General features: G+C 43.9%; 1 protein-coding gene across 6 annotated transcripts in view; it reads right to left on the bottom strand.

Annotated features, from left to right (window-relative positions):
* Positions 1-27,847, bottom strand: part of arap3 (ArfGAP with RhoGAP domain, ankyrin repeat and PH domain 3) — a 491,562-nt gene that overhangs the window by 64,981 nt on the left and 398,734 nt on the right. For all 6 annotated transcript variants that reach the window (XM_041193181.1, XM_041193177.1, XM_041193179.1 and 3 more), the window contains 7 exons: positions 20,752-20,857; positions 18,417-18,564; positions 11,964-12,032; positions 11,024-11,098; positions 8,211-8,328; positions 5,621-5,749; positions 3,988-4,124 (listed from right to left, as the gene is read on the bottom strand). In XM_041193181.1, the coding sequence (XP_041049115.1) occupies positions 3,988-4,124; positions 5,621-5,749; positions 8,211-8,328; positions 11,024-11,098; positions 11,964-12,032; positions 18,417-18,564; positions 20,752-20,857 (782 nt within the window). The remainder of the gene's footprint in view (positions 1-3,987; positions 4,125-5,620; positions 5,750-8,210; positions 8,329-11,023; positions 11,099-11,963; positions 12,033-18,416; positions 18,565-20,751; positions 20,858-27,847) is intronic.

The raw sequence follows: 27,847 nt of genomic DNA on the forward strand, positions 1-27,847 counted from the left end.
GAACGGTGATATATTTCCAAGTCAGGATGGTGAGCGGCTTTAAGGGGAACTTCCAGGTGATGGTGGACCATCATGACATGTGAAGCCTTTTAAAGCCACCACGGCAATCTACAGATCAAAGTCAAATTGACAAATTCCTCTTCACTCACAGGATGGCATGTTCTTTCCAACAATGACAATGTCATCCACCAACATTGGAAAGAACATTTTCAACATCTCAGCCATGCATTCTGGCCTAGCCAGTGATGCCCACATCCTGTGAAAGAAAATAGAAAAGAAACTCTGCATTGATAGCTGACACTCTCCAGGCTTTCCCCCAGTTTCCTGTGGCAGAATCCAGGGGATGAACCACCATCGATGGAAGAGCCGCAACAAGCGGTTTTTCATCAAATAATGAAAAATGACAAAGTCTATAGCCCCAGTGGTACTTCAGCTGGGATCTTCAAAGCTGGCGTAGTTTTGCTCACAGGGAGAATCCATGCACTCATTCTATGGATTTGGGAGGAAAAGGAACTCCTCCTCGACTTCAGGAATGTGACAATTGTAACTATCTTCAGAAAGGAGAAAAATCATGCTGTGGAAATTACCAAAGTATTTCCCTCTTGTCCATGGGAGGGAAAATTCTGACACACATTCTTCTGATTCCTGTGGCTGAGGGAATCCTCCCAGAGATAGTGCAGCTTTAGAACTTCCAAACGAATCTCTGACATAGAGATAAAAACAGAAAAAGTGCGGATGCTGGAAATTCAAAACAAAAACAGAATTACCTGGAAAAACTCAGCAGGTCTGGCAGCATCGGTGGAGAAGAAAAGAGTTGACGTTTCGCGTCCTCATGACCCTTCGACAGAACTTGAGTTCGAGTCCAGGACTCGAACTCAAGTTCTGTCGAAGGGTCATGAGGACTCGAAACGTCAACTCTTTTCTTCTCCGCTGATGCTGCCAGACCTGCTGAGTTTTTCCAGGTGAATCTCTGACATAGTCTTTGTTGTCAAGAAAATCCAAGAAAATTATCGAGAACAACACCAGGAACTCTTCATTGTATTCATTAACCTGATCAAAGCATTTGACTCAGTAAATTGCGAGGCTCTGTGGGTTGTGCTCCAGTGATTTGGATGTCCACCACCTGGTATTGGCGAGTCACTCATCAAAGATCAACTATCCTCTGATGTCAGCATTAAATACCATGTGGATGGAAACCTCTTTAACCTCACTTGCCTCTGTCCCAAAACTAAACTGACCACCATGGATATACATGATCTACAGTTTGTAGATTATTGCAGTGCTGTTGCTCGCTCTGTACCAGGTGTGCAAGTCCCACTCCATCTCTTCAATTCTGTGTACAAGAAACTCGGCCTGGTCTTGAAAGTTGCCAAAACAAAAAAACACATCTGATCAGCCAAATATTCTACCTCCCACATACATTGAAGGATGGAATACGTTGAGCACTTCCCATACTTTGGCAGCCACCTCTCTCAAAAAGCCATTATTGATAAAGAGATCCAACACCAGATCAGTTGCGCCAGTTCAGCCTTCTACAAACTACAGCAGTGAGTGTTTGACGCAAAGATTTCCACAAGTCAATAAAAATTGTCATCACCAAACTCCTGTCTTGCTGAGATGTGGGCTGTGTGTCAGAGACATTTAAGAGTGCTAGAGAAAATCCATCAGCAATGCCTCTGCCGCATCCTTTGGTTTCAATAGAAGGACGTTCAAACAAATGCTGGTGTCCTTTTTGAAGCCAGTTCCACAAGCATTCAGACAATACTCCTGAAAAATCAATTACAATGGGCTAAGCAATGTGTCCAGATGGCCAAAAGTCATCTTCCCCTCCAGATCCTGTTTTCTCAACTCTCAAATGGCTAAAATTCCAGGGGAGGACAAAGAAACCACTTCAAAGACATTCTGAAACTCTCCTTGAAGTGCGACAGCATTGATATTAATGACTGGGATGCTGTTGCAACAAATCTTTTAGAATCATGCTAACTTGTCGATCAAGCTGTCTCAGGCTTTGAGTCCCAACATCTTAATGGTGAGGCAGAGCAGTGGTGGAGAAGGAAAGAAAAGGAAGCAAATCCTGCATTCTGGATCCCATTACCTCATGGGACGTCCTGCTTCATGTGTCCAAAGATCTACAGAATTGGCCTGTTCAAGTCCCATGACAACCTCAGGCAGAAACTCACAACCCTGAGTAGATGCTATCCTCAAGTTGAGGAACTGCCATTGTCGCCAACTCTATGACTCTACTCTGTCCAGACCCCTCATCATTTTGAACACCTCTATCAAATCTCCTCTCAACCTTCTCCAAGGAAAACTGTTCCAACTACTCCAATCTATCCACTAGGGAGGTTGATCAGGGGTTACAGCTCTGTGATATTCTCCTCTCAGCTTAAGGGCACTATGACTATTTCCCTGTCTCAGCTGAGATCAATTAATTCAGTATGGGCCAGAGGATCAAAACTGTCACCTTCTGGATCTATCTGACTGATGGCGACTATTCCTCTGAGCCATGGGTAACTAACATGTTTTTAATTAAATGTAGTTGCCTGTGTAATATTCCTTCAGAAAATATTTATCACTAACTTCTCAATTCCCAGTCGCCACCCCCCGACCCCATCCCGCCCCACCGCCAGAAACCAGATATATTCTGGTAAATTGTATTGAAGTAGTCACTCAATTCAGTGAGTCAATTCCATATAGCTGACTGTGCAAATTCATTCTATCACCCAACTGCCTAGCTAAAGGAGATTGGGTAAATAGAAAGAGCATTCAGAACATCCTGCCGACAGAGGATTCAAATAATTATAGGTCTTAGATTTTTTAGAATCTTGTGTGTTATTCCTCCCACAGATAAACACAAGGAACAACTTACTAACATGGGCATTGTTCCCATCACAGGCTCTATGCTGCAATAAGACCATAAGACATAGGAGCAGAAATTAAGCCATTCGGCCCATCGAGTCTGCTCTGCCATTCAGTCATGGCTGATAAGTTTCTCAACCCCATTCTCCCACCTTCTCCCCGTAACCTTTGATCCTCTTACCAATCAAGAACCTATCTATCTCCATCTTAAATACACTCAATGACCTGGCCTCCACAGCCTTCTGTGGCAATGAATTCCATAGATTCACCACTCTCTGGCTAAAGAAGTTTTACCTCATCTCTATTCTAAAAGGTCTTTCCTTTACTCTGAGGCTGTGCCCTCGGGTCCTAGTCTCTCCTACTAATGAAAACATCTTCCCCACGTCCACTCTATCCAGACCTTTCAGTATTCTGTAAGTTTCAATCAGATCCCCCCTCATTCTTCTAAACTCCATCAAGTATAGACCCAGAGTCCTCAAACGTTTCTCATATGTTAAGCCTTTCATTCCTGGGATCATTCTCGTGAACCTCCTCTGGACCCTCTCCAGGGCCAGCACATCCTTCCTGAGGTACAGGGCCCAAAATTGCTCACAATATTCTAAATGTGGTCTGACCAGAGCCTTATAAAGCCTCAGCAGCACATCCCTGCTTTTATATTCTAGTCCTCTCAGAATCAACGCCAACATTGCATTTGCCTTCCTAACTACTGACTCAATCTGCAAGTTAACCTTAAGAGAATCCTGGACTAGGACTCCCAAGTCCCTTTGCACTCCAGATTTCTGAATTCTCTCCCCATTTAGAAAATAGTCTATGCCTCTATTCTTCCTACCAAAGTGCATGACCTCACATTTCCCCATGTTATATTCCATCTGCCACCTCTTTGCCCATTCTCCTAACCTGTCAAAATCCTTCTGCATCCTCCCCGCCTCCTCAATACTACCTGTCCCTCCACCTGTCTTTGTATCATCTGCAAACTTAGCCAGGATGCCCTCAGTTCCTTCATCTAGATCATTAATGTATAAAGAGAAAAGTTGTAGTCCCAACACTGACCCCTGCGGAACTCCACAAGTCAGTAATGAGATCAATTTGTTCACATCCTCATGTCAGAAATAATGCTCGCCAGTTTACCTTTTTATCCTTAAAAAGAAGCAGCTTACGATCTCGTAGAACAAAATACCGTTCATGGAACTTGTTTCCCGACAAAAGTTTTGGTGGTTCCTCTCGACACTTCAAGACCCCGCACTTTGGAGTGTCACTTTTATTTGCTGTCAAATATTTAAAAAATCAAAACAGGGAATGAGTTCCTCATGTACCAATTGGGTTTGTGCATTAAAAGACAAGATTAAGGAAGATAGCATTCTGAGTTGGGACAACAAAGCTTATATGTTTTCATTATATTACAATGTGAAGGCTTGCTTTAAATGCAAACAACTGAAACTGATTTTATTTGTCATTTTGTATGTCCGCCTTACTGGGGAAAAAAACATTTCATGATTTGTGTAAAGTCCTAACTCAGCTAATACTGAGAGTCAGAGAGATTTAAGAAATACACAAATAACATTCAGATCACAAAGGGATTCTACCATTACCTGTCACGAATATCTAGTTCAGGAAAAAACTATGGAGGAGATGTGCGGGGCAAGTTTTTTTACACAGAGGGTAGTGAGTGTCTGGAATTCGCTGCCAGAGGAGGTGGTGGAAGCAGGTACGATAGTGGTGTTTAAGAGGCAGCTTGACAAATAGATTAATAGGATGGGAATAGAGGGACACAGACCCTGGAAGTGCAAAATGTTTTAGTTGACGGGCAATATGACCAGTGCAGGCTTGGAGGGCCGAAGGGCTTGTTCCTGTGCTGTACTTTTCTTTGTTTTTTGACATCAGCTGGGATCATAACAGCACACTTTCGAGAAACAATGAATCCCATAGTGTGTAGTGGGATGTGCAAAAAAAATAGCTTTGGATAAAAAATAATCCATTGATAACTTTCTCCAATGCTTGAAAAAAAAAATGTCTGGACTGCAAGCAAATAAAAATGTCAATCACCCAGGCCCTTTGAAGTTTCAAAAACCACAAACCATAAGCCCTTGAAACCTCTTAACTTGTATCGACAATGATTGTGAAATTCATCACAGAGATCAGAGAGCCTGAGCTGTCTGCCAAACAATGTTTCCTCTGGGGGCTGGACAGCTATTCTCATATGAGAATACACCAAGTTCAACAAGGTTTATATTTCATTTGATGTAAATGGGAATTAATATGAACAGGAATGTTATGTGCCTGATATGTGTATGCACAGCGAAAAGCTTAGACGTCTCTTTCTTCAGCGATACTCAAGTTCTCTCCTACCAAACGACTACTTGGTATATGTTTATCAAAGAGATTTGACTGAATAGAACAAAAGCCAATTTTACCCACAATCAGAGTGAAATGCATCCTCAGCTGAGCTGACTGTGGATTGTCCATTTATCATGCACTTTGCTTGATTTTTCCATTATTGTTTTGCAATGCTGCTAAAGTTGAATTTCACCCCATCAATTTTGTTATCACTGATCAGCACAGCAAACATAATTTAAGCAAAAGTGCAGCATTAGGTGAAATGAGACAGCACAGTGCACACAAGTCAGTTTTTTTTTAAATTTGGACCCTGAGCAGGCTTCCAGGCTGCATGCAGAGTAGGTTTGGTGTTTGCTGCTTCTTCACAGCTCTATAGGTTGTGCACTGTGCGTCTCACTTATATGCCATAGTTGTAATGAGTCTTTACCTGAGTAAAGATTTCCACCTTCTCCTGCTGGGAGTTTCTTCACGACCAGATAGGCTGAGCTGGGCTCTGCTAGTTTACACCATTGGAGAGCTTGTTCCAGAACCTTTTCCTTTGGGTGGAGAGGGCGTTCTGTGGAGATCAGGAAACATTGAGCCACTGAGTATGTAGGTCAGATACTGCAAACCTGTTGTGATTATACAGTTTCCACAAACCAACATTGAAAACAACATCAATACAGGAGTCCATCATTCTGAAGTGAACAGAAATGGTTTATGAAGCCATTCATCCAATGAAAAGATTCACACGCTCATCCACTCACCCAGTGACCATAACATGATGGAATTCTTCATTAGGATAGAAAATGAAACTAGGATCCTAAATCTTAGCAAAAAGGAAGCTATGAAGGTATGAGGTGTGAGTTAACTAAGATAGATTGGGGAACTTCATTAAAAGGCATGATGGTAGATAGACAATAGCTAATGTTTAAGGAACAAATGTATGCGTTGCATCAGTTATACATTCCTTTCTGATGCAAAAAGTACAACAGGAAAAGTGGCCCAACCATGGCTAACAAAAGAAATTAAGGATAGTATTAGATCCAAAGCAGAATCATGTAAAGTTGCTAGAAAGAGTAGCAAGCCTGAGGATTGCAAGCAGTTTAGAATTCAGCAAAGGAGGACCAAGGGATTGATTAAAAGGGAAAAACAGAGTATGAAAGTAAAAACTTGCAAGGAACATAAAAGTAGACTGTAAAAGCTTCTAAAAGTATGTAAAAAGAAAAGGATTAGTGAAGACAAATGTAGGTCCCTTACAGTCTAAAATGGGAGAATTTATAATGGAAAACCAAGCAATTAAACAACTACTTTAGTTCTGTCTTCATGGAGGAAGACACAAATAACTTCCCAGAAATGCTAGGGAACCAAGGGTCCAATGAGAAGGAGGAATTGAAGGAAATTAGTATTATTAAAACAATAGTGCTGGAGAAATTAATGGGACTGAAAGCTGATAAATCCCCAGAGCCTGATAATCTACATCCCAGGGTACTAAAGGAGGTGGCCATGGAAATAGTGGATGCATTGGTTGTCACTTTCCAAAATTCTGAAGATTCTGGAACAGTCCCAGAAGATTGGAGAGCGGCAAATGTAACTCCACTGCTTAAAAAAGGAGGAAGAAAGTGGTGAATTACAGACCGGTTAGCTTAACTTCAGCAGTAGGGAAAATGCTAGAGTCTATTATAAAGGATGTGATAACAGAAAATATCAGCGGGATTAGACAAAGTCAACATGGATTTATGAAAGGGAAATTATGTTTGACAAACCTACTCGAGTTCTTTGAGGACGTAACTAGCAGAATAGATAAGGGAGAACCAGTGGATGTGGTATATTTGCATTTTCAGAAAGCTTTTGATAAAGTCTCACATAAGAGGTTGGTGTGTAAAATTGAAGTACATAGGATTGGAGGTAATATATTGGCATGGATTGAGAATTGCTGAGCAGACAGGAAACTGAGAGTAAGAATAAATAGGTCTTTTTTTGGAGTGGCAGGCAGTGACTATTGGGGTACCACAGGAATCAGTGCTTCACAATATATATATTCATGGTTTGGATGAGGGAACCAAATGTAATATTTCCAAGTTTGCTGATGACACAAAACTGGTAGGAATGTAAGCAATGGGGAGGGTGTTAAGAGGCTTCAAGGCGATTTAGACAGGTTGAGTGAGTGGGCAAATACATGGCAGATGCAGTATAACATGGATAAGTGTGAAGTTATGCACTTTGGTAGGAAAAACAGAATGTCAGATTATTGTTTAAATGGTAATAGATTGAGAAATGTTGATGTACAAAGGGACCTGGGTGTCCTTGTACACCAATCACTGAAAGCAAACATGTTGGTGCAGCAAGCAGTTGAGAAAGCAAATGGTATGTTGGCCTTCATTGTGAAAGGACTTGAGTACAGGAGCAAGGATGTCTTACTGCAGCTGTACAGGGCCTTGGTGAGACCACACCTGGAGTATTGTGGGCAGTTTCAGTTTCCTTACCTAAGAAAGGATATACTTGCCATAGAGGGAGTGCAGATTGATTCCTGGGATGGCAGGATTGTCATATGAGGAGAGATTTGGTGACTAGGCCTGTGTTCACTGGAGTTTAAAAGAATGAGAGGAGATCTCATTGAAACGTCTAAAATTCTGACAGGGATGGACAGATTGGATGCAGGGACGATGTTTCATCTGGGTTGGAGGGTCTAGAACAAGGGGTCACAGTCTCAGGATACGGGGTAGACCATTTAGGACTAAGATGAGGAGAAACCTCTTCACTCAGGGGGTGGTGAACCTGTGGAATTCTCTACACAGAGGCTGTGGAGGCCAAGTCACTGAATATATTTAAGAAGGAAATGGATAGATTTCTGGACTCTAAAGGCATCAAGGGGTATGGGGAAAGTGCAGGAGTATGGCATTGAAATAGAGGATCAGCCATGATCATACTGAATGGCGGAGCAGGCTCAAAGGGCTGAATGACCGACTCCTGCTCCTAGTTTCTATATTTCTATGTCTATTCACCCATTCACCCAGTGAAAAGAATTACCCACTCACCTAATTCACCATTTTCAATGGCTTCAAAGGTAACCCAGATGTCTTTTTCTCCAGCTAATATGTTCTTCATATCGAGCACCTGATTTGTCAGTTCCTCTGATGTCATTGTAGGTGATACCTGTAAGCGTAGATGTGTTATCAGAAATGACATTCCAATGTTAACAAACCACCGAGACTGTGATGCTAAAGACCCACAATCTAAGATGACAGTAATGATGAAGATCCATTATTCATGTCTTTTTAATTTTTTTGTCCCATGTAATTCCTGATGTTAAACAGGAACATTTCACCTGCCCATTTAGCACCCACTGTGTTGCTAACGTTTGTGCCATTTTTCCCATCACTGATGTCATTGTTGGGTGGCACTACTGGTTTACTCCTGTGCCATCCAGTCTGCCCCCGAACTGAATACTCACTGCCTCATTCACTGCCTCCTGCCCACTGCCTCCAGCTTACCCATCTCATGTCCTCGCCACCTCCTGCTCACACCTCACTTGCTGCCTCTCTCCTGCACTTGCAGCACTGGCTAGACACAGAAGAAACTTCTCTGTACATTGTCCCATCACATACTCCCCAGGAAAGATACATCATGGAATAGAGTAAAATATTGCATTGTCCATTTAAATTGTCAAAATATCTGCCAGATCAGAAAAGTGCTGCTCTCTGGAGCATTACAGTCACATCTTGAAACGGCTCTCTCAGGAATTGTCTCAATCTCCTGCAATAATTATCTGATGCTCAATCTGCTTAAATATATATCAGTTTTATTAAAAAATGGGTCGTCTTTTTTTTAGAGAAGGGGATACAGCATTGTTTTCATTTTCCAGTTCAAGGTATAATTTTTTCTGGCTGAGTTTGGTCTGTGCCATCTTTGATTCAGGCAGCTGGCTGGGATATTGCTGTCAGTGCAGGAGTGGGGTTTGCACCCCTGTAGTTGTGGCATCAGCAAACATAGCCTGAGTGGCTTGTTCAGCCATTTCAAAGGACAAGAGTTAACCACATTGCTGTTGGTCTGGAGTCACATGTAGACCAGATTGGGTAAGGATGGCAGATTTCCTACCCTAAAGGACATTAGTGAATCAGATGGCTACATCATCCAGTAGTTTCATGGTCACCATTACCGATGTTAGTTTTTAATTTTGTATTTATTTAGTTAACTGAATTTAAATACTCCAGCTGCCATGGCTGGAATTAAACTCATGTATCTGCATTAATAATCCAGCAACATAATCACAGTACTAGCCTATGGTGATGGTGCAGCTAAAGACAAAGTCATAACTAGCTCAAAGGAAGATGGTTGTGGTTGTTGGAAATCAGTCATCTCAGCTCCAGGACATCACTGCAGGAGTTCCTCAGGGTAGTGTCCTCAGCCCAACCATCTTCAGCTACTTCATCAATGACCTTCCTTCCATCATAAGGTCAGAAGTGGCGATGTTCGCTGATGATTGCACAATGTTCAGCATCATTTGCAACTCCTCAGATACTGAAGCAGTCTATGTCCAATCTGCAAGACAATATCCAGGCTTGGGCTGACAAGTGGCAAGTAACATTCGTGCCACACAAGTGCCAGGCAATGACCATCTCCAACAAGAGAGAATCTAACCATTGCCCCTCAATGTTCAATGGCATTACCATCACTGAATCCCCCACTGTCAACATCCTGGGGGTTACCATTGACCAGAAACTGAACTGGACTAGCCGTATAAATACTGTGGCTACAAGAACAGGTCAGATGCTGGGAATCCTGCGATGAGTAACTCCCATTCTGACTCCCCAAAGCCTGTCCACCATCTACAAGGCACAAGTCAGGAGTGTGATGGGACACTCCCTACTTGCCTGGATGAGTGAAGCTCCCACAACACTCAAGAAGCTCAACACCATCGAGGACAAAGCAGCAGCTTGATTGGCACCCGCTCCACAAACATTCACTCCCTCCACCACCGACGCACAGTAGCAGCAGTGTGTACCATCTACAAGATGCACCACAGGAATTCACCAAGGTTCCTTAAACAGCACCTCCCAAACCCAGAACCACTACCATCTAGAAGGACAAGGGCAGCAGATAGATGGGAACACCACCTGGAAGTTCTCCTCCAATTCACTCACTATCCTGACTTAGAAATATATCGCTGTTCCTTCACTGTCGTCGCTGGGTCAAAATCCTGGAACTCCCTCCCTAACAGCACTGTGGGTGTATCTACAGCACATGGACTGCAGCGGTTCAAGAAGGCAGCTCACCACCACCTTCTCAGGGGCAATTAGGGATGGGCAATAAATGCTGGCCTGGCCAGTGAAGCCCACATTCTATGAATGAATAAAAAAATAATGGCTCACTGTGAAAGCAAGTAACAGACCGATCACTATAATCTATAACATAAGGAATTCTTTAAACAGGAAAAATCTCCATGTACCTGGCTGTTGGCCAAACTTCTTCATCCTCTCTACACAAATTCATCTCACTTAGTTTGTTTACTTTGATTCTCTGGTTGTTTATCTCAAATCTATTTCACCCAAAAATATAACAAAGTTCCATCAGATTCCTCTTATGCTTCCTCAGTAATGACTTGTGTTGCCTCATATTTGAACCCTGCAATATGCCAACAGGAATTTAACTTCTTCTGTTTTAACCTTATTGCTTTTACATTTTTTGTTTAACATGCTATATGGGGTAACAGGAATGCAGAGGATTGCACTAAAAAGTGAATCACAAAAAGTGCTTGTGCCACTTTTGCTTGCACCAAGAATCTTTTGCCAATAAACCTGTTGGTTGCTCCTGGGAACTGATGGATTTCTCTCACACATTTCAAACTTACCTTGAGTGTAATGCAACAGTCTGTCATCTTTGTCTCAACATATACCTCCATGATCAGATCACCAGCCTGGGAAAGCTGTAAACCAAACAGGAAAAATATACTCTCTGTAACTCCCACACATCAATCTGAGAGGTCAATTTATCCAGACTTCCCATTCCCAATGAATGTGTAACAATGGTAACCTCAAGGAAGCACTGGACTGAAATAAGGATTACTGTGGCCAGCATGCAATCTGAAAAGATTCTATCAATGTCCAATTAAAGCATTCTGTCTGTAAATAGAACTATATACAACAAATACTTTCTCATTTCTATTAGAGGATGATTATTCTCCCCACTTCTTGAGATCCTTGTTCAACATGGCCACTTCCCAGGCTATGGGATGGTGACAACATAACCCAGCTCCACCCTTAGTCATTTTTCATCTACCAGCACTTGTGCCCTCCTAACACCTCTCACCTCAAGTCGAACTCTCACATCTCCCCAAAGCAGCTTGCTTTACCCTTTCATGTCAAAACCTTATCCCCCCTTTCAACAATTCTTAACTCTCTTTATGGAGTCTAGTAGGGCTGGAGCCAGGAACCACTTTAGCAAAGTGGACTCGAGGTCATTGCAATGGAATCCCTGGGTAGGAGTTTTTGGCCAAGCTTTCGGTCATCAGTGCCAATGTTTTTTTCACATGTTTTGGTGGCAAATTTTTGTATGATAATGTTTCTGGTAAAGCTGCTTGGGACATTTTACGACATTAAAGGTGTTATATAAATGCAAGTTGTTGTTATCATCTTGTTCAGCTTTTGTCAGAGATCAGCTGGAGCCTGCTGTACTGTTTCAAATCTGTGTGTCAAACAGGACTTATCACCTGAAGCTGCGATCCTGGAATCTGTCAAGATGAAGATGTTGATCATTCATCACCTTGTAAAAAGATTTGATTTACCACACACCTGAACATCTTTCCATGTCATGATTAAACTGTTTTCCAAATCCATCTGTGTCACATGCTCATCATCAATCTGTCACATACAACATAAAACAGTGAGTCACAAAGGAGCCTCAAAAATATACCATTTGTGTTTCTTATTTTAAAAAAATCTTTTTAAAGCAGTGAATAGATGAAGAGATCAACTGAAGATATGGTCGCATGCGAACAAGAGAGTGGTGTGTGAGTGGGAGTTGGAGAGCTACATTTAGTATCGTCCCTGAAAACCAGGGGGCGTGGGGGTGAGCAGTGGTAGATTCTAGGGTGAGGAGGTCTTGAACGAGCTCAGAGCCTTCCTTCAATGAATTGGAAAATCCACTGGCCTTACTATTTAATTTATTATCAATTATCACAATTGTTTGCACAGTTCTTTTGTCAGTGAAAGAGAATGATCGGCAAAAAATTATTTCATTCATCTGTTCAGCCACACCAAATAATAGGGCACACATTTAAGGTGATTGGAAAAAAAATCAGAGATGACACAAGAGAACATGCTTTGAGTTGCTGTGATCTGGAATGTTCTGCCTGAAAGGGCGATGAAAGCAGGTTCAATAGTAAATTTCAAAGAGAAATTAGATGAACACTCGAAGGGAAAAGATTGACAGGACCATGGGGAAAGAACAGTGGGAGTGGGATGAATTGGGCCAAGGGGTTGTACAGCCAAAATGGGCCGAATGGCCTCCTGTGCTTTATCATTTTATGATTCTATTGTCTCACAGTTCTCAAGGGTGAACATGGATTACAGCCCTGTTCAAGTTGCTTTCTGATTGTGCTCCAACCCCTAGTGTATGCAGCCAGCAGGTTGATGGGACAATTAGAAAGGAGATATATTTCCCCATGCTGAGCTCTGCTATGCTTAGCCAGTTGTTAGAGAAACATATTGAGGGTAGTTTTCCAGCAGACAGACAGCTAACTGTTCTCTCAGTGCAGAAGTGCCCAGTAGGCAGGTAAAAAAGGAAGTGTCTATTATACTGAGTAAAATGATACCAATTCATTAAAATAGAATTTAACTTAAGAAAAAATGGAAGGTCTAAGAAGATTTCAGCAAAAATAACAAGGGCGGAGGTGACTCTACATTCATGAGATAAAAGAGGAAAAGAAAACAGTTACCAAAATAATGAAACACAAACACAGGAGCTGGGTAGAATCTGAAAAAAAACAACCTAACACTTTGTTGACAAAATTCATTCATCGGATAGGGATATGTTGGAAAACAGACACTTAAAAGGGCTGAGCAACACCAGGAAAGTGTGAAATATAAAACTACTGTTAAAAATTGAGTCAAAAGTGCTGATTAAATCAATGGAGAGGCACTTAATGGGTAAGCATAAAAACATAAGAAATATGAACAGGAATAGACCATTGGGCCCCTCGAACCTGCTCCACCATTCAATAAGGTAATGGCTGATCTTCTTGTGTTTTCATTTCCACATTCCCATCCAACCCCGATAACCTTTGATTCCCTTGCCTAACAAGAATTTATCTACCTCGACCTTAAAAATATTCAATGACTCCGCCTCCACCACCTTCTGAGTCAGAGAATTCCAAAGTCTCACAACCCTCTGAGAGAAAACATTTCTCCTCATCTCTGCCCTAAAAGAGCAACCCCTAATTTTAAAACACTGCCCCCTAGTTCTGGACTCACCCACAAGAGGAAACATCCTTTCCATGTCCATCTTGTCAAGGCCGTTCAGGATCTTGTAAACTTCAATCAAATCACCCCTCACTCTTCTAAACTCCAGTGGAAACAAGCCCAGTCTGTCTAACCTTTCCTCATAAGACAACCCACTCATTCCAGGTATCAATCTAGTAACCCTCCATTGAGCCATCTCCAACGCATTTACATCCTTCCTTAAATAAAGAGACCAAAACTGCACACAGTATTCGAGGTGTGGTCTCACCAATGCCCTGTATAACTGAAGCATAATGTCCTTACTTTTATGTTCAATCCCTCTAGTAATAAAGGTTAGCATTCCATTAGATTTCTAAATTACTTGCTGTACCTGCATACTAACTTTTTGTGACTCGTCCTAGAACACCTAGATCCCTCTGGCAGGCAGCCAATAGGTTTTTCAAAACAACTGCAGAAGAGCTACTCAAAGGATGGTAGACAGAGATGGTTTTGGTGAATCAATAAACAGTGAAATATGAGCAAAAGATCATTAATTAGATTAGCGAGTAAGTGAATATGCATGGAAGAGGCAGTGACTGTAAAAACCCAACTGAATGGGAAAAAGCTAAACCTCTGTCCCAGATATGCACACACAGGTCAGGCTTTTATTGTTATTGGGTACTGAGTATTATTGGTTACCTACTTAACATTTAGGGTGCGAGCAGGAAAAAGGGTGTTTTACCCGCTGACTGTAATGGTGGCTTTTCACACCATGTCGTCCCCTTCCTGGCGTATCCCACCTCATTAATAATTCACTCCTGGGAAACACGCCGGATTGCTGGTAGGTCAGCCTCTGATTTGCCTGATAGGCCTTCAGTAAACCGGGCGCAATACTTAAAGGCCATCCCTGCACAGAGCTAGCACTCTTCAAAGGATAGGAAGCTGCTGGGAACTGAAGGTTGCCAAAGGGAGGAAACATGCTGTCAGATTTAGCGACACCTCCCTGAAGTGCCTACTGGACGCAGTGGAGGCATCATTCTAGCTGAAGACTAAAAATCAAGGTCACTAATCCAGCATGCCGGGGGCAGTGGCAGCGCTCGTCAGCGCCAACGCCCTGCAAAGAAGGCAGCCATCCAGTGTCGAAAGAGGTTAAATGATCTCTTCTGTTCTGCCAGGGCAAGTCACTCTTCTCATCACGCCCAGCTCACACACTCACAAACCCATCACACATCCACTGGGCCCGCACTCACTGCCAGTTCAAGGGGCATCACCATTCACTCTCTCACACACACCTTCATTTGCCCTGTGGATCGTGTCCTCATCCCATCTATGGCACCACTCGCCACCCATATACATGTCAGGCACCCTTGTAACCTGACCTGGCAGGGGTCCTGCTTACACTCTCTCCATCTATGCCCGTGCAGGACAAGCTGGCACACAATAAAAGGCAAAGGTTGTAGACTGGTGGAGGAATGCCTGAATTCAAGGTCCTCATGCCATTTGAAAACAGAGCCATCCAGCTGGCCGGCGATGACCGGGACTGGTCCTGAGCTGACAGTGAAGCCGGCACTGCTCTACCAAGTGAGGGTCCAGCAGTGCAACATCCATCAGACAACCATGCTGTGAGTTGCCCTGTTCCACAGTGCCAGGCCATGCACCAATTATCCCTTCTTGCTTTCGCAGGCACATCTTGGAAGCAGCCGAGGGGGGGTCCATGATCCAGGGCCTTCAATCAATCCCCAAAAGAAACTTCTGAAGGAAGGAATCTGGAGGCACCCTCCCTGAAGTCTCGTCACAGCGCTCACCCACACCCTCCACCAACGCAGAGACACACGCCTCGGTGGGACCTAGCTTTAGAGTAGTCTCGGGATCACAATCTGGTGAGCACATCGCACTATCTGATCCACAGCAAGCAGAAGCAGGGAGTTTTCAGGTCCCCGGCACTCGGAGGAGCTGCTGGAGGCCAGAACATTGCCGAGTCCGAGTCAGATTATGAGCCTCTGGACTTGGTCGTGTCACAGTTGTTGGAGCTGCAAAGGAAAGCTCAGGAACATCAGGAAGGGATGTCCAATTCATCCCTCAGATTGCAAGGCAAGATGGAGGAGTCCATCCACCTTCAGTCTGAGGTGATAGCCCCAGCATGCCAACGCACCAAGATCAACACTGGCAGGATGGTGACTGCCATGGAGACCTTGGTCCAGGACATTGCTGCTGCACTGTTGCGTGGGCTGAACTCTATTGCTGATGTGAGAGGGGTGCAGGGCAGCTCAATCTCACTCCAGCTTTCCCTTATCCTCAAGAACTCAGCCAGGGGCCCTTGGGCATCCATAGGGAGGAGGATCCACAGGTGCATACCCCGGGCCATCCACCCAGGTGACTCCAGGAGCGTCCGGCTCGAGGAGGGTGTCCCTGCCAGGCAGCAGGACCTCGAAAGCAGGCTGGGGCCCTCCAGGGTCTTGGCTCTCCAGAGGATGCCCAAGTTCAGATAGGGTGTCACAGTCAGCAGGCTGCCTCCACCTCCGCTGTGGATATCCAGGGAGCACCAAGACATAGCGGCAGGTTTAGGACAGTTAAGAAGATGTAATTGCACACCCTGGGCATGGGGGTTAATCACTTGTACATAATGTTCACTATTGTCAATAAACTCTCAAGAATGTTATCTTTGCCTGTGGCTCCTTGTTCTGATGAGCAGATTTGTGTCACTCAGATTTGAATCCTTGGTTTCTGCACAAGATAAAGGCAGGTGTCTCAGTGCAAGGTCTCTTCCCTGTGCAACCTTCCCAGCCACTGATGTTAGCCTTCACTGTCACTAGGCACATCAGTCACGCTTGCACCTCGATGGCGATTATTATTGCTGCCAGAATGTCCTGGGTCAGTGGCACAGAGTTCATCATTCTCTCTGTGTGCTCCCAGCACCTTTGAAGTGCAGCTGGTACCCGCCCCCTCACACCCCCCCCCACCCCCCCCCCCCCCCCCCCCCCCCCCCCCCCCACTCTGTGTCGCCATCATCCTCCGCGAATCTTGCAGCTGTGAGGGCCTCTAGAGTGCGCCTGCCTCATCTAGCCAGTGTGATGGCCCCATTGTCGGCATCCTCGCCTTCAAGGATCTCATCACCCTCATCCCCAACGACATCCACCTGATCAGAGGAGACGTGCAGCTCCTCCATCTCCTCTTCAGCCCAGCTCCTCCCCCCATTGCAGTGCCAGGTTGTGAAGGATGCAGCAGACGACAATGTGTGACATTCCCTGTGGACTGTATTGCAGGGCTCCACCAGACCGGTCCAGGCACCGGAACCTCATTTTGAACATTCCAATGATTTGCTCTGCCAAGGTGCAAGTTGCAGCTCGAGTCTCGTTGTACCTTCTCTCTGCTGCAGTCTGAGGCCACTGCATGGGCTTTATCAGCCTCGTCCTCTGCGGGTAGCATTTGTCTCTGAGCAGCCAACCCTGCAGCCTCTGTGGGCTCTGGAAGATGACAAGGATCTGAGATCTACTGAGCATGGAGGTGAGGGGGGCTGGTTGGAGGGCTGGTGAGAGCACTGTCGCCTCTTTTCAGGAAGGCTTACTGCATAAAATGCCACACAGTAACTTAACTGGACAGTGGCGAATCTTCCCCAGGGCCAAGGATCCCGGGGGTGGAAGACCCACCTGCTGAGAGCTGCCAGCCAATCAGAGATCCCAGGTCATAGTTGAGTGATAGAGGGGTCACAGGGTGTGAGGAAGTTGTGAGGTTAGCTCTCAGCAGGCTCTCCTTCCCAATTCCAGGTTCCTCGATCAGATCCTGAGCACCTTTAAACAAGAGACCACCACCTCCCCACCCCTACCCACACCTGTCTCAACCCCGGGAGCCCACAAACAACCTGACACAGGTTTGCTATTTGGACTTCCAATGTGGCGAGCCCCCTGCCTGTCACTGGGTTAATACCAGCAGAGGCAGGATGAGGCCCTTGAATGGGCATTAATTGCCCACGTAAAGACCTCAATTGGTGGTGGGGTGGGAAGGCTATCCATGGGTCTTCTTGTCACAGGTTTAATTGGGAAGAAGGTGGGAAAGTGAGTGGGGTTCCCCACACGACACCCTCCTGCCTAATACCAAACTCGCCGCAGGGAAGGGCATTAAATTCTGCCTGTAGAAAAAGACCAAAAAAAGAATCAAACCTATTGTGCCCAACTCATCCACTAGATAGCGCAGCTCTCTCCCATGGCTCTAGTAAAACTCACCTCTGTGATGGCAAATGACAACCAATTTCAACAATAATGGTCAGAAATTCCTCCCAGAATTATAGGACAATCAAGTAAGCAAACTGCAGGAGGTGGTGCAACATGACTCATTCTGATTTAAATCTTCCAATGATATCCAGCCTCTATTATTTCACTTCAATATCCTCCTCACTCCAGATTCTCGTTAACACAGCAATACGTTCTGACTTTCTCTCCTGTCACACTTTATGACAGCTCTCACTTCATGCGAGATGTTGCCTTTTTGGTTTCTGAACCAACAGAAAAATTCTCAAGATGAGTTCCAACAAGGGCGATTAGGGGTCATAAGGTCAAACATTGTGAAGCTTCAGTGTCTCCTACTCCTTGTGAAGTGTCATCAAAAACATTCAACATCTCACATATAACTAACTGATGTCACATGCTAGATCTCTGCAACCCCTTTCCACCTAAGTTGTCTAAGAGCTCCTGGTCTCTCACAATTTCTGAGAATACTTTATATATTTTGACATTAGAACCCAGATACCATGTGGTCCAACAGACACAGCATTCAATGTGTTAATGATATAATCCAGATGTAGTTACTTACATCAAACACTGACACATAATTATCAATCAGGTCTTCAATCACTCTGACTTCCTGCTCCCCTTTCCCATCCGTCTGAAACAAGCTGGGAGCGAAAAGCAGCGACAGGTTCTTGGTACACATCTGGTTCAGGTCTGCACATTTCTGAACCCTGTTCACATGGGGAGATGGAAGTTTAAACGTTACTTGTGTATAATGAGATTGTCATTCCTCCCTTATCTCATTCCAAGTGCTGCCTTCTGGGTCAAGGAAAAAAATATTCGACAGGACAATCGAAATAAGGTGGAACACTGTGGAGCTCAGTGCCTGATTCTATCACAGGTGGTCATTGCAGCATTTTCAGAGCTTTCTTGCATCCCTAGTTAATGAATATGATTTTAACAATATATAGCACAGCATGGATTTGATCACTGGATCAGCCATTCCCAAAAGCTTCTTCGCATAATCACAGAATTTTAATGGCACAGAAGAGGCCATTCAGCCCATCGTGTCTGCACCAGCTCTCCAAACGAACAGTATGACCTAGTGCTATTGCCCTGCCTTTTCCCCGCATCCCCTGCACATTGTTTCTATTCAAGTAATCACCTGATGCCCTCTTGAATGCCTCCACTACACTTCCAGGCCGTGCATTCCAAACTCGAACCACTCATTGTGTGAAAAAGTTTTTTCTCACGTCACATTTGCTTCTTTTGCAAATCACTTTAAATCTGTGCCCTCTCGTTCTTGATCCTTTTACGAGCGGGAACAGTTTCTCCCTATCTATTCTGTCCAGCCCCCTCATGATTTTGAACGTCTCTATCAAGTCTCCTCTTAGCCTTTTTCTCTCCAAGGAGAACAGTCCCAACCTCTCCAATCTGAAGTTTCTTATCCCTGGAACCATTCTTGTAAACCTCTTCTGCACTCTCTCCAATGTGTCCACATCCTTCCTATAATATGGTGCCCAGAACTGTACACAATATTCCAGCTGAGGTCTAATGAGTGTCTTATATAAATTCAGCATAACCTCCCTGCTCTTGTACTCTATGCCTCAATTAATAAAGCCCAGGATACTATATGCTTTATTAACTGCTCTCTCCACCTGTCCTGCCACCTTCAATGACCTATGCACATACATACCCAGGTTCTTCTGCTCCTGCACCCCCTTCAAAATTTCACCCCTTATTTTATATTGTCTGTCCATGTTCTTCTCACCAAAATGCATCTCATACCCACATTGAACTTCATCTGCCACCTATCTGCCCACTCCACCAACTTGTCTATGTCCTTTTGAAGTTCTACACTCTGCTCCTCACAATTTACAACACTCCCAAGCTTCGTATCATCTACAAACTTTGAAAATGTTTCCTGCACACCAAGATCTAGGTCATTAATATATATCAAGAAAAGCAAAGGTCCCAGTACCAACCCCTGGGAAACTCCACTACAAACCTTTCTCCAGTCTGAAAAATATCCATTGACCATTACTCTCTGCTTCCTATTTTGCAGCCAATTTTGTATCCACGTTGCTACTTTCCCTTTTATTCCATGAGCAATAACTTTTCTTACAAGTCTGTTGTGTGGCAAATGCCTTTTGAAAGTCCATGTACACCACATCAACAGCATTAACCTCATTGACCTTTTCTGTTACCTCTTTAAAAAACTCCAGCAAGTCAGTTAAACATGATTTCTCCTTTAGAAACCCAAGCTGAATCTTCCTTATCAACCCATATTTTTCCATTTTCCATTCTTATCCTATAACATGCATCATAAATATAACCCCTACTCGTTTCCTCAAACCCCACCCAAATATCTGCTCTGCAACCAGGAGCATATACTATAGCAGAACGACACTCCAATTTTAATATATTACACATGAACACAGAAAAAGCTGGAAACACCCAGCAGATCATACAGTATCTGTGGAGAACAAAAGAGTTGATGTTTCAAACTGATGATATTTCAGTAGAATTGCATCTATAGTATTTTGCTTTTGTTCAATATATTGTATCTTAGTTTTATGTGAAACAAGTAAGGAAAGAGTCATTTGTTGAGTCAGAGGGAATTGAATTGTGAACAAACACATGCGCTAATTGGAAATCTCATCACCATTTCAGAGAGGGTTTTTGAGTTGACATTTAACTCCTAGGATATTACAGAATAGTACAGTGAAAACTTTGCTTCAGGAAGCCATTCTGATGATCAATGTACTAAGTTCATGCAGCATCTGCAACATCTTTTGCAGCATCAATATTGATTATAACAATTTCTTGAAAAGCCCAAACCAAGATCCTGCATCCCTTCAAATGTAATTTTATAACTGCCCCCTGTTGAAACAACTGATAAACTTAACAAGTCTAACCTGTATAGGTGACCAATCAGAGCAGCAAGAGTCATTCTGTTGACTCTTGGGAGACCACGAATGATTTCTTTGTATTGCTTCAGTCTCTGGGATTTGTGAGGAATCTCTGAAAAAAAGGATGAAAACAAGTCATGGCATTTTGCCTTTCTTCTTGAGGTATGTGTAAAACTATTTGTCTGAATATGTTTGGTGCTCCATATTTGGTCAATATCTATTGGAGATATTTGCTGACAATAGCGCAGATATAATACCTTAAAAAAGAGAGTATTTTTTTATTCATTCATGGGATGTGGATGTCGCTGGCTAGGTTAGCATTTCTATTGTCCATCCATAATTGCTCTTGAGAAGGTGGTGGTGAACTGCATTCTTGAACCGCTACAGTCCATGTGGTGTACGTACACCCACAGTGCTGTTAGGGAGGGAGTTCCAAGATTTTGACCCAGTGACAGTGAAGGAACAGCAAATCTAATGATGACCATGAAACGGTCATTTTAAAAATTCATCTGATTCACTAGTGTCCTTTAGAGAAGGAAATCTGCCATCCTTACTTGTCTGGCCTACATGTGACTCCAGCAATGTGGTTGATTCTTAAATGCCCTCTGAAATGGCCCAGCAAACCACTCGTTCTCAAGGGCAATTAGGGACAGCCAATAAATGCTGGGCTAGCCAGTGACACCCTTATCCCATGAACAAATAAAAAAAAGACCCCCTGGCATGCTGGTAATGGTAAAGTGGGGGATATGCCGGGCCAGGCCATAAGGTTACAGATTGTGGTTGAGTACAATTCTGCTGCCTCATGGATGCCCAGTCTTGAGCTGCTGGATCTGTTCGGAATCTATCCCATTTAGCACGGTGGTAGTGTCACACAGCAGTACGGTGGTTGCTCCTACCAATACTGTCATGGACAGATGAAAGCAGGTTGGTGAGGATGAGGTCAAGTATGTTTTTCCCTCTTGCTGGTTCCCTCCCCACCTTCTGCAGGCCCAGTCTAGCAGCTCTGTCCTTTAGGACTTGGCCAGCTTGGTCTGTGGAGGAGCAGTGTGTCATCAGCTGGGGCATTGTTGCAGGGCAGGGGGGAGGATGCTGCAGTATGATCTTTCCCTGGTATGAAGTTTAATATATATAAAATTAAAGAAAATGTAAGAATTGCTGTCATAATGACATAAGAAATGGCAACAGGAGGAGACTAATCAGCCCCTCAAGCCTGCTCCGCCATTCAGTAAGATCATGGCTGATTTTCTTGTGTTTCAATTTCCACATTCCCATCTACCCCGATAACCTTTGATCCCCTTGTCTAACAAGAATCTATCTACCTCTGCCTTAAAAATATTCAATGAACCCGCCTCCACCACCTTCTGAGGCAGAGAGTTCCAAAATCGCAAAACCCTCTGAGAGAAAAGATTTCTCCTCATCTCTGACTTAAAAGGGTGACCCCGAATTTTAAAACAGTGCCCCCTAGTTCTGGACTCACCCACAAGAGGAAACATCCTTTTGGCTTCCACCTTGTCAAGGACATTCAGGATCTTGTATACTTCAATCAAATCACCCCTCACTCTTCTAAACTCCAATGGAAACAAGCTCAGTCTGTCCAACCTTTCCTCATAAGACAACCCACTCATTCCAGGTATCAATCTAGCAAACCTCCTCTGAACCACCTCCAATGCATTTACATCCTTCCTTAAATAAGGAGACCAAAACTGCTCACAATATTCGAGGTGCAGTCTCACCAATGCTCTGTATCACTGAAGCATAACATCCTTACTTTTAAGTTCAATCCCTCTCGTAATAAAGGATAGCATTCCATTAGTCTTCTTAATTACTTGCTTTACCTGCTTACTAACATTTTGTGACTCATGTACTAGAACACCTAGATCCCTCTGCACCTCAGAATTATGCAGCCCTTCTCCATTTAAGTAATACTCTGCTTTTTTATTCTCCTGCCAAAGTGAACAACTTCACATTTTCCCACATTAAACTCCATTTGCCAGATCTTTGCCCACTCACTCAACCTATGTCCATCTGCAAATCACCTCATGCCCTCTTCACAACACACTTTCTTACCTATCATTGTGTTACCTGCAAATTTAGCTACCATGTCTTCACTCCCCTCATCTAAGTCATTGATGTATATCGTAAAAAGTTGAGGCCCCAGTACAGACCCCTGTGGGACTCCACTTGTCATATCCTGCCAATCAGAAAAAGACCCATTTATGCCTACTGTCTGCTTTCTGCCAGCCAGCCAATCTTCTAGCCATGTTAATATGTTACCCACTACACCATGCGCTTTTATTTTCCATAATAATCTTTGATGTGGCACCTTATCAAATGGCTTCTGGAAATCCAAGTACAGTACATCTACAGGCTCCCTTTCATTCATTGTGCATGTTACTCTTTCAAAAAACTCCTTTCAGAAAACCATGTTGTCTCTTCCCAATTTCCTTAGAGCTCTTCTAAGCGCCCAGCTATATCTACCATAATGATCGATTTTAATAACTTGTTCATGACAGACGTCAAGCTAACTGGCCTATAGTTTCCTGTTTTTTGCCTCCCTCCCTTATTGAACAGAGAGGTTATATTTGCTACTTTCCAATCTGATGGAACCTTTCCAGAATCTAGCAAATTTTGGAAAATAAACACCAGCGCATCAACTAACTCATTAGCCACCTCTTTTAAGACCCTAGGGTGTAGTCCATCTGGACCCAGAGACTTGCCAACCTGCAACTCCATCAGTTTGTTCAGTACTGTTTCCCTAGTGATTTCAACTTCACCAGTCCCTTTCTCCTGTTCACCTCCTGATTTGAAGCTTTTTATCTTGTACTGATCAGGACAGATGCCTGAACGCCAAATTTCAAAGGGAGCAATAATTAATACTGCATGATAAAAGGGTGCTGATTGGTTGGCAAGTCAACTCTGATTGGGTGAGGTGTTGCCATGGAGAATGTATCAAGGAGCTACTGTCCCACAGGCATTTGTTTAATTTAAAAAAGGGTTGATGCCTGGGCATGTTTCTTTTGCCTGCAGAGGGTCCCTATGCATGAATATATATAGCTTCTTGCAAACCTAAGTGAAGCACATTGTGAGCCTGCAAGCTCAGTACAGGAAGTTAGGAGATAAATTAAAATGCAGGACCTCAAATGTAGTAATCTCAGGATGACTCCCAGTTCCATGTGCTAGCGAGAGCAGGAATAAGAGGATAGACCAAATGAACACGTGGTTGGAGAGATGGTGTAGCCGGGAGGGATTCAGATTCTTGAGGCACTGGGACCAGTTCTGGGGAAGGTGGGACCTGTACAAACCGGACGGGCTGCACCCAGGCAGAGCTGGGACCAGTGTCCTTGAGGGGTCTTTTGCTAGTTCTGTTGGGGAGTATTTAAACTAGTGTGGCTGGGGGATGGGATCCCAGGTGTAGGATCAGATAGGTCAGATTCAGATCAGAAAAATGGAGATAGAACATTAGCTAGGGACTTTGTGACAGACATGGAGTTTCAGGGGAAGCAAAGTTTACAAAGTGTCCAGCAAGGGAAATTGATGATGTTAAACTGTTTATACTTCAATGCAAAGAGTAGATGAGTTAAGGGCACAGGTAGACACATGGCAGCAGGATGTCATTGCTATAACGGAGACCTGGCTAAAGGAGGGACAAAACTGGCAACTTAATATCCCTACTTATAGAGTCTTCAGACATGATAGAGTAGGAGATAAAAAAAAGGAGGGGGTGTAGCACTAATAGTTAAAATCAATTCCAGTTGTGAGAAGGGATGATATACCAAATGGGTCACCAAACAAAGCTTTATGGATTGAGCTTAGAAATAAAAAAGGGGCGGTCACACTACTGAGAGTATACTACAGACTCCCAAATAGTGAAAGGGAGATAGAAGAACAAATATGAAGACAAATTTCTGGTTGTAAGAACAAGAGGGCAATAATTGTAGGAGACTTCAACTATCCTAATATCAACTGGGATTCAAACAATACAAGGGGCACTGAGGGAGAAAAATTCATGCAGTGTGTCCAGGAAAATTTTTTCAACCAATTAGTGACAAACCCAATGAGAGGAGATGCAATTCTAGACCTAGTCTTGGGGAATGAAGAAGGGCAAGTGGGTGAAGTGACAGTTGGCGACCATATCGGGAACAGTGATCACAATTCAGTTAGATTTAGCATTACCATGGAAAAGGACAGAGATAAGGCAAGAGTAAAAGTCTTGAACTGGGGGAGGGCAAATTTTGCGGAAGTGAGAAGGGACTTGGCTGAGGTGGACTGGACAGCACTGCTGGAGGATAAAACAGTGGAAAACCAGTGGGAAGCACTAAAAAGCGAGATCCTAATTGTACAAAGTAGACATGTCCCCTACAAAAATAAGAGTGGTACTGCCAAATCTAGACCTCACTGGTTGTCCAGAAGAATACAGGAGAAGATCAAACAGAAAAAGAAAGTGTACGATAGGCACAAAGAACTAAGCACTGCAGACAGCCTAGACGAATATAGGAAGTGCAGGGATGAAGTAAAAAAGGAAATAAGGAAATCAAAGAGTCGGCATGAAAAATGATTAGCAAGTAAACTTAAAGATAACCCAAAGATGTTTTACCAATACATTAATGCTAAAAGGCTAGTTAAGGAAAAGGTGGGACATATCAGAGATGAAGATGGAAACTTGTGTGTAGATGCAGAGGCTGTGGGAAGGGTTTTGAATGAATATTTTGTCTCTGTGTTTACAAAAGAAAGGGAGGATGTAGATATAGTAGTCCAGGTGGATCACAGAGAAATTGGACGGGATATTCATAAAGAGAGAGGAAGTACTTGAAGGGTTGAAATCCTTGAAAGTTGATAAGTCACCAGGGCCAGATGGATTGTTTCCGAGGCTGCTGAAGGAAGCCAGGGAGGAGACAGCAGATGCTCTGAGGATGATTTTCCAATCTTCACTAGATACAGGGGAGGTACCAGAGGACTAGAGAAATGCAAACATAGTTCCATTGTTTAAAAAGAGATCAAAGGAAATGCCAAACAATTATAGGCCAGTTAGTCTTACATCAGTGGTGAGCAAATTAGTCGAATCAATCCCGAGAGATAGGATTAACTGTCATGTGGAAAGGCATGGACTGGTCAGGGATGGTCAGCATGGATTTGTTAAAGGAAGGTCTTGCCTCACAAATTTGATTGAATTCTTTGAGGAAGTAACAAGAAGGGTCGATGAAGGTAGTGCAGTGGAAGTTGTGTACATGGATTTTAGCAAGGCATTTGACAAGGTCCCACATGGCAGATTGGTCAGGAAAGTAAAAGCCCATGGGATTCAGGGTAATGTGGCAAACTGGATAAAAGGTTGGCTTTGTAACAGGAAACAAAGGGTAATGGTCGATGGATGCCCTTGCGAATGGAAAGTTGTCTCAAGTGGTGTTCCACAGGGCTCGGTGTTGGGACCCTTGCTGTTTCTGTTATATATTAACGATCTGGACGTGAACGTGGGGGGCACGATTGGGAAATTTGCAGATGATACAAAGATTGGCCGAGTAGTGGATAGTGTAGAGGATAGCCATAATCTCCAAAATGATATAGATGGGTTGGTGGAGTGGGCGGTAAAGTGGCAGATGGATTTTAACATAGAGAAGTGTGAGATCATACATTTAGGGAGGTCAAACAGTTACAGGGATTACACAATAAATGGGAATATACTAAGAGGGATAGATGAAGTGAGAGATCTTGGTGTACAAGTACACAGGTCCCTGAAAGCAGCAGTTCAAGTAGACAAGGTTGTAAATAAGGCATATGGAATGCTGTCCTTCATTGGCAGAGGTATAGAATATAAAAATAAGGATATAATGTCAGAATTGTATAAAACACTGGTGAGGCCGTAACTGGAGCATTGTGTGCAGTTCTGGTCACCACATTATAGGAAGGACGTAATAGCTCTGGAGAGAGTGCAGAGGAGGTTTACAGGAATGTTGCCAGGGTTAGAAAAGTGTAGCTACGAGGAGAGATTGGATAGGTTGGGCTTATTTTCCTTAGAGCAAAGAAGGCTGAGGGGTGACTTGATTGAGGTGTACAAAATTATGAGGGGAATAGATAGAATGGACAGGATAAAATTGTTTCCCTTGGTGGAGAATTCTAGAACCAGAGGACATAGATTCAAGATAAGTGGCAGAAGGTGTAGGGGGGACATGAGGAAGAACTTTTTTATGCAGAGGGTAGTGGGTGTCTGGAATTCGCTGCCCAAGTTGGTGGTAGAGGCAGAAACTCTAAACTCTTAAAAAGTACCTGGATCTGCACCCTGTAAACTGCAGGGCTATGGGCCGGGTGCAGGAAGGTGAGATTAGAAAGGGCACCTGGGTGTCCTTGGGCTGGCATGGACAAGATGGGCCAAATGGCCTCCTTCTGTGCTGTAACTTTTCTATGGTTCTAAAAGGCAAAAAGACTGCAGCCCCCAGGTTTAGTGACAGCCCCTCGAGTGCCTTTTGGATGCAGTGCAGACTCTCTGTGATGTCCTCTACCCCCGCTTTGGCCGCAGGATGGGCTGCAACATCACTAATCCAGCATGGGAGGGGGTGGCAGTGGTCAGCGCCAATGCCCTGCAAAAGAGGACAGCCACCCAGTGCCGCTACAAGATGAATAGTCTCATCCGTTCCGCCAGAGTCACTCACTCTTCTCACCACTCTCAACTCACACACTCACAAACTCAGCACACATCCACAGGGATCTCCTACCCCAAGGGACAACACCACAAACTCTCACACGCACCCTCACATCTCCATCAGGCTCAGATCTCCTGGATTTCCTGTCCTCATCCCACTCATGTGTCCGTTCACCACACAAATATTCCACACAGTGCCATGTGTCCTGCTCACACTCTCTCTCCATCTGTTTTCATGCAGGAGGAGCTGGCTCACATCAGCAAGGAGAGGTCCCAGACCTGGGAGGTGGAGTGGTCCACATTAGGCCCCTCACTCACATTGAGGAGTGTTCCATCGCACTGACTGGAGAGGATGTGGACCGTGCCTGCGGCGATGGTGAGATCGGTAGAAAACACCCTCATGAGGATCCTGCACCACATCATCCCTCTCTCAATGTAACTGTGAGTGCTCTCTCTCCTGCTTTTGACTCT

This window comes from Carcharodon carcharias, chromosome 8 (assembly GCF_017639515.1).
Source record: "Carcharodon carcharias isolate sCarCar2 chromosome 8, sCarCar2.pri, whole genome shotgun sequence".
NCBI classification, from domain to species: Eukaryota; Metazoa; Chordata; class Chondrichthyes; order Lamniformes; family Lamnidae; genus Carcharodon; species Carcharodon carcharias.